Source organism: Manis pentadactyla, chromosome 7, assembly GCF_030020395.1.
Source record: "Manis pentadactyla isolate mManPen7 chromosome 7, mManPen7.hap1, whole genome shotgun sequence".
Lineage (NCBI taxonomy): Eukaryota > Metazoa > Chordata > Mammalia > Pholidota > Manidae > Manis > Manis pentadactyla.
In genome coordinates this window covers 125,710,510-125,721,527 of record NC_080025.1, presented here as the reverse complement: position 1 = coordinate 125,721,527, position 11,018 = coordinate 125,710,510, and the positions used below count along the sequence as shown (strand labels likewise).

At 42.3% G+C, this 11,018-nt stretch overlaps 1 protein-coding gene across 1 annotated transcript in view; it reads right to left on the bottom strand.

The window, feature by feature from the left end:
* The window catches only part of LOC118924397 (putative ankyrin repeat domain-containing protein 19), a 91,860-nt gene that overhangs the window by 3,717 nt on the left and 77,125 nt on the right, over positions 1-11,018 (bottom strand). Inside the window, exon 2 of the mRNA XM_057504973.1 lies at positions 3,190-3,337. Within this exon, the coding sequence (XP_057360956.1) occupies positions 3,190-3,337 (148 nt within the window). The remainder of the gene's footprint in view (positions 1-3,189; positions 3,338-11,018) is intronic.

The window sequence follows — 11,018 nt, the reverse complement described above, 5'->3', positions numbered from 1 at the left end:
AAAGTTAAGATATTATTGACTACATTCCTTATGCACTTATTTATTTTATAAATGGAAGTTTTAACTTCTGAATCCCCTTCACCTATTTCACTATCCCCCCCACCCTGCTCCCCTCTGGCCACCAGCAGTTTGTTCTCTGCCTTGATAAGTCTGTTTCTGTTTTTGAACTTAGTGACTGTGAGACCACACAAATTTATTATCTTACAGTTCTGGAGGTCAGAAGTCTGAGAGGGGTCTCACTGGGCTAAAATCAAGGTGTCTGCAGGGCTGTGTTCCATTCTGTAGGCTCAAGGGGAGGATCTGTTTCCTAGCCTTTTCCAGCTTCCATAAGCTGCCTGCATTTCTTTTCTCATGGTCCCTGTCTGTAAAGCAGGAGTAATGCCATCTTGTTAGACTGACGGTCTGACTGCCTTACACTCCCTTTCCTTGAACACAACTATTCTTACATGATATCCAGCTTTTGACAATCAACATTGTTCCCTGGGGCAGGACTTCTTGCTCTGAATTCCAGCGATAATACTCCATGTCAGCCTCTGTTCCGTCATGCACAGAAGTGCCTGTCCTGCATGTAGACTCTGGAGTGAAGATCTTTGAGTCCTGGGGCCTCCCAGGACAAGCTTTGTAGGTAAGCGCCCCTCAATAAAGCGCTATGGAATTCAAGCTGGATTTGTCTACCTTTCTTTGATCTCATAGCCCCTTTGGCCTTGGGATTTGTTTGCTTATTACCCACCTCCCAAGTGGAATGGTACCCTTCCTCCATCTTCAAAGCCAGCAATGTTCCATCTCTCTCTGCTATAGTCACCTCTTCCTCTGCTTCTCTTCTGCCTCTCTCTTCCACTCTTAAGGACCCTTGTGATTACCTTAGGCCCACCCAGATAATACAGGATAATTCTCTCCGTATTTTAAGGTCAGCTGATTAGCAACTTGAATATCCCTTTGCCATGTAACCTAACAGGTTTTGGAGATTAAGACATGCACATCTATAGGGGATTATTATTCTGCCTGCCACTGTATGTTTTGTAAATATCTGGAAAGAACTTTGGCAAAAGCAAAAATAGGACATCAAAATTCTTCCTAACTTCTTGGTATAAAGCCTCCTGGGTACTGATTAATTCTTAGCAATATTCTTTTTCATGGGAAACCAGCAACACCTAGTGTCTCTCTAAATAAATTTCAGGAGAAAACATACAGTGTCCTGTAATTAAAAAGGTAGAGTAGGAGGTGCAGTTCAGTGACTGAAGGTGGACAAAGGAAATTCTTACTTCTCACAGAGGGAGAAGGCCAGTGAGTCTGACCTGTCTTCTTTATATTCTTTAGGCTTAGTGTGAGCTCCCATGCCCATTTATACATCCAGAAGTATTTAATTCTGTTTTGGGCATGGCACCATACAGGTCTCTGAGATCTAGATGTAGAAAGATAAGACCAGATTCCCATCCTCAAATTGCCTCCAGTCTTAATTGGGCATAAGAGACACACCCTGGCAATTAAAACATATGTTCCCATTTACAAAACACTAAAGACTTAATGGCCAAGTGTGCCAGTAATAATTAGGCTCAGTTGTACATATATCAAAACCTGAAAGAACATGGGGTTAAATGGCAGAGAAGGTCCATTCTTGCTCTTGTGAAAGAATCGTTGCAGCCACAGTCTGGCATTTCCTCAGTAAATTAAACACAGTTATCATCTGACTCAGCAATTTTATTCCCGAGAATATTATCCAAGAGAATTGAAAATATGTTCCCACAAAAAAAACTTGTAAACTTATGTTCTTAATAGTATTATTCACAATAGTCACAAAGGGGAAACAACCTAAATATCTGTGAACTGATAGATGGATAAACAAAATGTGGTACAGCCACACAATGGAATAATACTCAACCATAAACAGGAATGAAGTACTGATGCATTCCTATGAAACGATCCCATTCATATGAAATGTGCAGACCAGGTAAATCCATAGAGACTGAAGGCAGATTAGTAGTTGCCAGGGCTGGGGAGTACAGAGACAGAAGGGGAGTGATGGTTAGTGAGGACAGGGTTTATATTGGGGACGGGGGTGATGAATTCTGGAGTTAGATTGCAGTGAAGAGTTGAACAGCTTTGTGCATATACTAAAAACCCTACAAAAAGAATCATTGAATTATATTTAAGTGGGTGAATCATTTTGTGTGTGAGTTATATAGCAATCAAGTTTCTGAAAAATGCTTGGAGGATCAAGGAGGCAAAAAGGGTGATGAATAATTAGAGGACAGGAAGAAGAGATTGGAAAAGTACCTCCTCTCAGTTTTCTCCCCTCCCCCCAGTTCCTTCACTAGGACTCTGAGTGGTCACCTCTTTCTTCTCATGTGTTAGGTTTCCTTCCTGTCCCCTACTACAATCCGCAGAATGTTCACTCTGTGAGGCTGATCTGGCCCCAGACAAGGGGACAGCCAGCAGTTCTGATCCCTGTGGAGATCAAATGGAGAATGTGCTGATGGAAATAGAGAACAGATTGGAATTCACACCCCCTGGCTCCTGAGGGTGTCCCCATATAAAAGGCACCTCTGGTTCTGGGAAACAAATGCCTTTGGGAGTCCCTGGCCAGGATGGCACAGGGGAGGGGCTCTGTGAGCCTCATACATCCCTGTGGCCTATGCATCTGTTTGGAGGATAAAGAATCTCAGGGCGGCCTGTGTCCCTGACCTCCAAAGGGGATGTGTGCTAGCAGTGTCTGTCCCTGCTCTCCTGGCTGTCTTTGCTCTGGGCCCTCAGCCTGTTCATCCTTCCTCGCATCCCCGTTGATAGAGCAGTTCCTTATTGAGACACATTTGATGTCACCCTCATGGGCAAGTGGTTTTATTTTTTATCTGTTTCCTATTCCTTCTCTTGTGCTGTACCAACTAAGGTACTGTCTCTTACAGGACAAGATGCCACTCTTCACATCACTGTAAGAGTTCTTCCACTTGTGCTAATAGACCTTTACCAAGTACAGATTGGATCAGGCTCCAGGCATGACCCCTAGTGACTCATATCTGCTCCTATGACCTCCTTCCCCATGTTCATGGATTCTGGAGGCCTAGGTAGTACGGAGACGCATGGAGGTTGAGTCTGAGATGGTAAAGCCATTGCAAAAGATAGTGTCCCAGCTGTCATATCCAGGAAAAATGCAAGGAAACTTGATGACTAAAAGTAATATGGGATCCAGGGTACCGTCGTGGGAACCTCTTTGTCGGCTGCGCTCTTGAGCCTTGAGGCCAGGGCAGTTCTGTCTCAGCTCCCTTGCTGCTTGCACTGACTGCATTGGGTCAGAGTCCAGGCCAGCAAATGCCTCCATGACTTCATAAGAAAGATCAAAGGCCTGCAATGGGCAAAAGGCCATTTAAAAAAGAAAAACAAAGTGTTTATGGAGCCAGAAGTGGGCTGGGGAGTTGAAAGGTAGGATGAGAATCCACATAATAAGATTTATTTTCAAATGTGGTGTCAAGTTATTTAGTTCCAGCATCCCATTGCTAATGATGTTAAAATCCTGACTCTAGAGGCTTAAGAATGTACTGAAGAAAATGCTTGGATGGTTAATATTGGCTGTTTCCTTCAGTATATTAATGCACAACTTGTGTTTGAGACATCCAGTAATGACTAGGAGTGTGTCCCTAAGCAGCTCTGTGCTCAGCTCTGGCACTCATGTCTTAATTAGGTGGGTTTTGACTCATCATTATTTTGTTAGCCATTTTTACTTAACAGAGTGCTTTAGTTGTTTTATACAATTAGAAGGAGGAAGCTCACCAAAGTCATCACATTACAGAAGAGATATGACAGAAAAGACCATTAACTCTATCTTACTGTACAAATCCCAGCAGTAATTAGGGACTTTTGTAAACAGCCTGGCTTAAATTATTTAGTTGACAATCCCTAATAACAATTTCAGCAGTGTGGTGCACTTTATTCTTCATAAAAGCAAAACTGATTAGTTTGCTGTATAACCAAATTATTGGAAAAATGTAATTCCCATAACAACATTTGTTATTACTGCCTCGTAAGAGGGCAGATTAAAGGCAGGATTTTGACACATAAAATTATACAGCAGCATGAAAGCCAAAATAAGTGCTTCCCCAGCTGGAGGGCTGGTGTCCGCGCTGTGTCGGGGAGTCGTTCCCCTGGGTGTCAGGCAGTGTGGACAGAGTTGGGACAAGCCTAATTTTCAGCAAGTTCTTACTTTTTCATTACCTGGGTGACTTCTAGGAATAAATACTGCAGAAGGTAATTCTTTTGGGAAAGGAGTGGTTCTAGAAAGATGATTGGAGTTCATGTGAAAGATTGGGGGAGATTTTGAAACTTCCATTAGGCAAGCAATTCAACTTAAACATGTATTGATCATTCTCCTTGGATGTGTGAGGATGTGGGCCAGATGCTAGGTACAAAGGCAGTGAGACTGTTCCTGGCCTCAAGGAGCTTGCTTTCTAACCCTGGTCCATTAGTCCTGGCATTTCTAGTTCTCCCAGGCATTTGGTCACTTGGTAGAAGTTAGGTGTGGCCATGTCCCTTTCTTTGACCTAGAGGAATTCTTGTGTGATTCTTCCACTTCCCTATATGCCTCCTGATGAATGACCAGTGAGTTTTCTTTTTAACTGCATCAAATCTAGCCCATCCTATTACAGTAAGTTAGACTTCCTACCATGTTTGGTGGTGGACAATGAGATGACAGATGCAAAGGTCTAGTGCTTGGCACTCAGTTCAATAGGCCTTGGTGAAGGTTATTTTTATTCCCCTTTTCCCTTTAAAAATCTCATGAAAAATGTGAATTATTATTTCTCAAAAGACAGCTGAATCCATGTGTATTTCTACTTAGTGCAGTGTCTAGAAATACTTAGATTTCTTTATTCGAGAGTTGGATAATGGCAGGTACGATTTTATAGTTCAATAAGTGATAGAGCCTACTAATTATCTTACAATGTTTATTCTTCTCTTTTCCTTTAGTGATTGTATCTCAATATTTAAGTGGGCATGTTGTGTCTCAAGCTAAAAGACTTTTGCCAAGTTTCCTTGCAGCTGTGCAAAACCATGGGATTACTAGACAACAAGATGCTAAATGGAAGTGTTGTGTGGAATTTATGTGAAGGCTCTTTTTAAGGTCTTTTTAAAAGACTCTTGTCTTTTCCTTTGCTCCATTCTGCTGCTGGGGATGCAGTTGAGTGGTTGGACCTTTAGCAGCCCTGTTAGACCATGAGGATGAAGGCCCTGATGGGATAGTGGAGTGAGCTGGAGGGCACTTGGGTCCTTGGTCACTTAGTGGAGTGCCATACAAGTAATGGGTTGCCTACTCCTGGGTTTCTAAATGAAAGAAAAATAAATTTTGAATTTGTTTAAGCCACTGGTACTTAAATTTAAATTTAATTAATTGATCTTTAAATTGTGGTAAAAAAGCAACATAAATTTACCATCCTAACCATTTTTAAGTGTATATTTTTGTAGTGTTAAGTTTATTTACATACTACTGCTGTTTTGGAGTTTTTGTTTATACAAAGCCAAACCTCATCCTAACTAAAACACAATAGAAGCTCTTTTACCTGAATTCCAGTCAACTACTTAAATAAGGACACCCTCCCTTTCCACTGTAAAATGCACTAGTCATTGTCCATCACGTGAATGCTCTTGGTTACTGAGCTGTTCCCTAGGACAGTGGTTCTTAAACTCGCATGTGCCTCAGAATTGCCTGGGGGGCTTGTTAAGACAGATATTACTGGACTTCACTCCCTGAGTTTTTGATTTGGTTGGTCTGGGGTAGGGCTTGAGAATTTTGCATTTCTATCCAGTTCCCAGGGAACACTGCTGATGGGGATACACTTTGAGAACCACTGATCAAAGGATGCCACAGTTTTCTGTCCTTATTAGTGGACTGAATGTTACCAGGAATCAATTGTATTTGTCCTGAAACCTGTTTATATGTATTGTATTTGTGATTGTCTTTATAACTGTAAAGATATAACCTGTTTACATGTAATGTACTTGTGATTTTTATGTAATTAAACATAAGCCTGTGAAAAAGTAGTTGAAGAAAGAATTGTTGCTCTGGAACTAAGCTTAGTTGCCTTAGCTTGGTCAGGCACTGGTTGCCTCATTGTCCAGCCCCTTGTTATTACTGGGCATGGAAGCACCAAGAGGTACCCTGGTAAGCCCCTTGGGTTTCAGACACACCCCTTCCTGACCCCACTGCGTAGCATCCATCCTAGCTTCTCATGGTAATTAGAAATAAGCTCATGTAATTAATTGTCTATTGGTCTAGTGAAATGAGGAGATAAAATGACCAAATAGGAATGGAGGGGTCAAGGTTAGTAGACGTCTTAACTGTGTTCCCTGTAAAAGTATCCTCACCCAAGATCAGGACTCCTAACCCCTCAGAGTGTAAGGCTAAAGGAATGGAAAGCACAAATTCTGTGACTGAGTTACTGGGAATGATAGTGAGAAGGACTAATGACACTTCCACCCCTGGGCCTTGGATTTGGGTATTCCAGCTTTGGAGATACAGAACTGTGTGCTGCCTGTGGGTTCAGTGTCTGTGCCATGTACTGGAAGAGAACTCAATGATTCCAGCACTTAAATGGGTCCTAAAAGGCAATTACGGTCTGTCAGCCTGACTGTTTCAGGGCAATGCGGCAACTGGTAAGGCAGTGGAGTCTGTGGGCATATGTTCCTTCTCATACTTCCTCTGCTGCAAAATGGACCAAGTCAATCATATGTGTGATACAGTGTCAATAGCAGGGGCATCTGTAAACCTTGGATGGTTGTGCTATTGGAGGCTTTGTGGTGAGGATAGGCAAACCTTATCTCAAGCACATGTCAAATCTGGAAAGAACAACTACTATTCCATCTAGGATGGAAGATGATATAAGTAATTCCTTAAGGAATAGTGCCATGCCACTATATCAGGGTCAGTCTATTGGCCGTCTGTGGGCAGGTTGGGCACTCAGCAGTGATGCTAGCTGCTTCAGTCTTAGGGAGAAATGATTCATGCTATTTAGGCTGTCTGTAGCATGGTGACAAGGATGGAGGCTAGGGATACAGCATGGGTCCATTGCACAAGCACTGTGGTGCCCAAGAAAGAAAGGCTGGCTCATGCCCATAAGACAAGTCATCCTGTCCATCTGGTTGGTGACAGACTTATCTGGGAGGCACAACTCCTGTGGACACTAACATAAGACAGAATGATCTAAGCACTTTGTATCTACTTCCATAGATACATCCCCATACTTCTTCCCCAGACCTCCTTATTCCCGATATTCACATCTTGTTCCTTTCAGGATTTGGCCAAACAAGTAAGCCATTTTTTTTGCCATTGCTCGGAAATCTATACATATCCGAACTTCAGGCCATTCTATATAGAGTAGAGGACCAAGTATATAGCCCAGAGCTCTGCCTGCAGGGAGAATCTCCCTTCATCACTGTCCTTTGGGCCTATTCTTGAGTAATGCAGTAGCAGTCACTCATTCTGTTTTTAAAATTTTGTTTTGTTTTATTTTGGTTTTGTGCTCTTATGTTGTTACTGACCCATTTATGGACCAGGCTTGAGTTCTGTCTTCCTCAATTACTTGGTTTAAGAATCCTCTGTGATGTTGTGGGAGTGAGTTGACAAAGAGGTGTTAATACAATAGAGTAGGTGGGTGGGAAGTTGGACTACTTGTTCTCATGACTTCTGGACTTGTTCAGACCCAATCCTGAATATACCATTTTCCATCATTTAATGGATTGCTGGGCTTTCCTTGACCTCATGATTCAGTGAATGGAATCATATTCAGCTGGATGAGCAATTCTTATAGTCATTTGCACAGTCAATTGGTATCTCAAGTCAGTCTCTACTAGGTGTCAGGTCTCAGTGGTACACCAAGAACTGTTTTTCAAGTGGAAAATAGTTCTTGGCCTAAAAGGTGTGGCCTTGTACCCTAATCTAGCGTTTTGCATAAACTCTTCTACTGAGGCTTTCCAGAGGCTCCACACAGTATTCTTATCCACCACAGGTACTCCTAGCACCACCAGATCTGAGCTGGCACCTCTGCCTGGACACCTGCCATTTGAATGCAATCCTAGAAGAGTGATGTAAAAGGGGGAGTAAGGCAGAAGAGGAGAGTGAGTAAATATGAGCATGCATTATTCAACTGGCCACCCCCTGGATTAAGAATGACTGATTTCTCATTGTGAGATCATTTTCTGACAGGCTTGGTATTTTTTCAGGGCTGTCCATATGGAGGTGGAAGGGAGAAGAATTTATCTGTCAGCTACCATCCTGCCTTGGTCAAAGACTCGCCCCATGGGGCATTCATTTCCTCACATATGTGGGAGCAGATGTGCCTCAAGGGTTCTCAGGAAAAACCTGGAGGTCAAATGTGAGAGATGTGGGGTGTGGGCACAAAGATAGGCACAACTGGACTGTGGCAGCTGATCCAGACCAAGTGTCCCAAATCCCTAGTCTCAGCTGAGACCGAGAGCCCTCAGGCAGCACACAGGTGTGTCTGGTTTATCCACCAACTACAGATCCCTGATGAACTGGGGGGCAGGGCTTCTGCTCCACTAAATTCTGAGATGAAATGTCTTTATCAGAAGGATTCACTGTGGCTATCTTTTGCCCTGTTGCAATGACTCACACACCTTGTCTGCAGCCCGGACCTTTCCCTGCAGCTCCAACTCATGTGTTCAACCGCCCACTTGGTCTTGCACATAGATGCTTAATAGGTCACTTGGCCTTAACATTGTCATACTGAACTCTCAGTTCCACCCACCTGATTAGACTCGCTTCTTCCACAGCTTGTTCCTCTCTTTCCCTCGGTATCCTCCCCCTTGACTCATCCCCATTTGCTTCAGTTACCAAGTCTTCCAAGACATATCTTGAATATGCTCATTTTTCTTCACCAGTACTTCCCAACTGAAGCTACCTGTACCTCTATTTGTACTGCTGTAATAACCTACTAATAGTTCTCCCTTCTACACCAGTACTACCTAGAATCCATTCTTCACACAGCAGGAGTATTTTTTAAAAATGGAAAGTAAATCATGTCACTACGTGCTTCAAACTCCCTCCTATTAGCATAAAATCCAATGTTGTACAAGGTCTGGCTCTGGTTTACCTCTCTGACTTTATTTCACACCACTTACTTCCTCTACCACTGCATTCTAGCCACAGTGGCTTTCTTTCTGTCCCTAGGTGTTCCCTCTGCTGAGAGTGCTCTCATCCTTGAGCTATGCATGGCTAGTTCTTCCTAAGGAATCCACCCAATCTGGTGTAGCCCACCCTCCTATTTCTAATTTTCCTTTTGCTTGTTTATTGTCTCTTCCTGGCCTCCACTATAGCGTGAGCACCCTGAGAACAGAGAACTGGTCATTATTTTTCACTCTTGTATTTATTACATCTAATATAGTGCTTGGCACAAAGTAGGCACTCAATAAATACTTCTTGAATGAATGTATGGATACTAATGCTTGTAATAGAAGTACTTAGGACTAAACCAAGAATTCCTCTTTATAAATACAGAAAGCCTAAAAGATATTTGCCAAATAACTTTAAAAAAATGGCATCCTGTTTTCCCATTTGACTGAAGAAAAAACATAGAGGCTACTTCTAGAGGACTAATAGTTGGGATCAGATACATAAAGTAAGCTTTCCTATGGAGGATTCAGATTTGGGATCCACTGGTGCTGCTAACTGCCAGAAACTTTGTGGCTAATTTCAAATTGACCTCATTGAAGTTAATTCATAGGTTAATCACAGAGATGACCAGAGCCTCTGGGAGGCCCACAGAAAACCTTTCAAGCCTCACTCTGTACCAATGGACCTATTCTGTTACATAGAAGAGCACATAAGAAACTTATTTTAGATTCATTGTATTACCATTGTCTGCATTCTCAGGAGGAACTGTCATCACTCTTTGGTATTTCTTCTGGGATGGCCCTTGGAATGGTGTAGTTTAGCCTTCTTGTTTTATAGATGAGGAAAGTAAGGCCTGGAGAGGGAAAGTGACCAGCCCGAGGTCATTCTGATGGAGGCAGAGCCAGGATCAGGATTCAAACCCTTTATCAAAGAGTTGAGGCTTTCACAATACACCAGACACTTTTCCCTTTATCCTCCTTCCCAACTAAAACAAACAAATAAACAAACCGAATACTCAAAGGATTTGCTCTAAACAATGTCCTTGTGAACCCTGGAGGGATCACCATGGGTCTCTGAATCCTGGCAGTGGTGCTAAACCATGAAGGTGGTAATCTTCCTCTCTTATTTTGCTCGGAATATTCCTGATTGATCAAACAAGTATTTACCATCAAGGGAAGTAATCGTGTTTTCATTTAGGGCTCCAGCGAGACCGACAAAAAATTGTAGGAAACCTTCCCATTCCAACTAGCTAACAGTCTGTTAAAACTCACTAGACAGAAATTACCATGCATATATGTTTTCTCACAGAGACTTTTGTCTCATAATAAATCAATAGATGTGGTTGTTTTCCCCTTTCCCATACAGGTTTAGGTTTGCAGAATTTTAGAAAGTTTATCTAGGTCTCAAAAAACCAGAACCATTTTTCTTTGTACTGGTTGCTGTAGATAAAAGTTGGGACTATCAGGGAAAGACTCCAAATAATTTTTCTGGAAGATTTTTTTGGGAAAAGGAATGTTTTCCTTCACTGAAAACCACTCTATTTCTTGTATATCTGTTCACCATTTGCTTCTTTCCTGTCTTCCTGGCTTCACAGGTGGGAGGTGGAGTAATAAATCCCGTTTGCCCAGTTGTATCCACATTCATTTTCTCTAGATATTCCTCAGGATGATTATGAGGATTTGGTTATTGGGGTTGGTGAACTGAATAACTTAATAAATAGCCCTGTGCATTTCTAGCTAAGCATGGGACCAAGAAGTTCAACACCTCTGTTTTACGACTGGAGCCTCTTGGTAAGCATGCCCTTTCTAAACATTATATGCAATGTGATTACAGCAGCATGATGTTCTTTTGTTTCCAGGGTGGGCTGGGGGAACAGCACAGCAGACAGCTCAAGACTTTGAGCCCA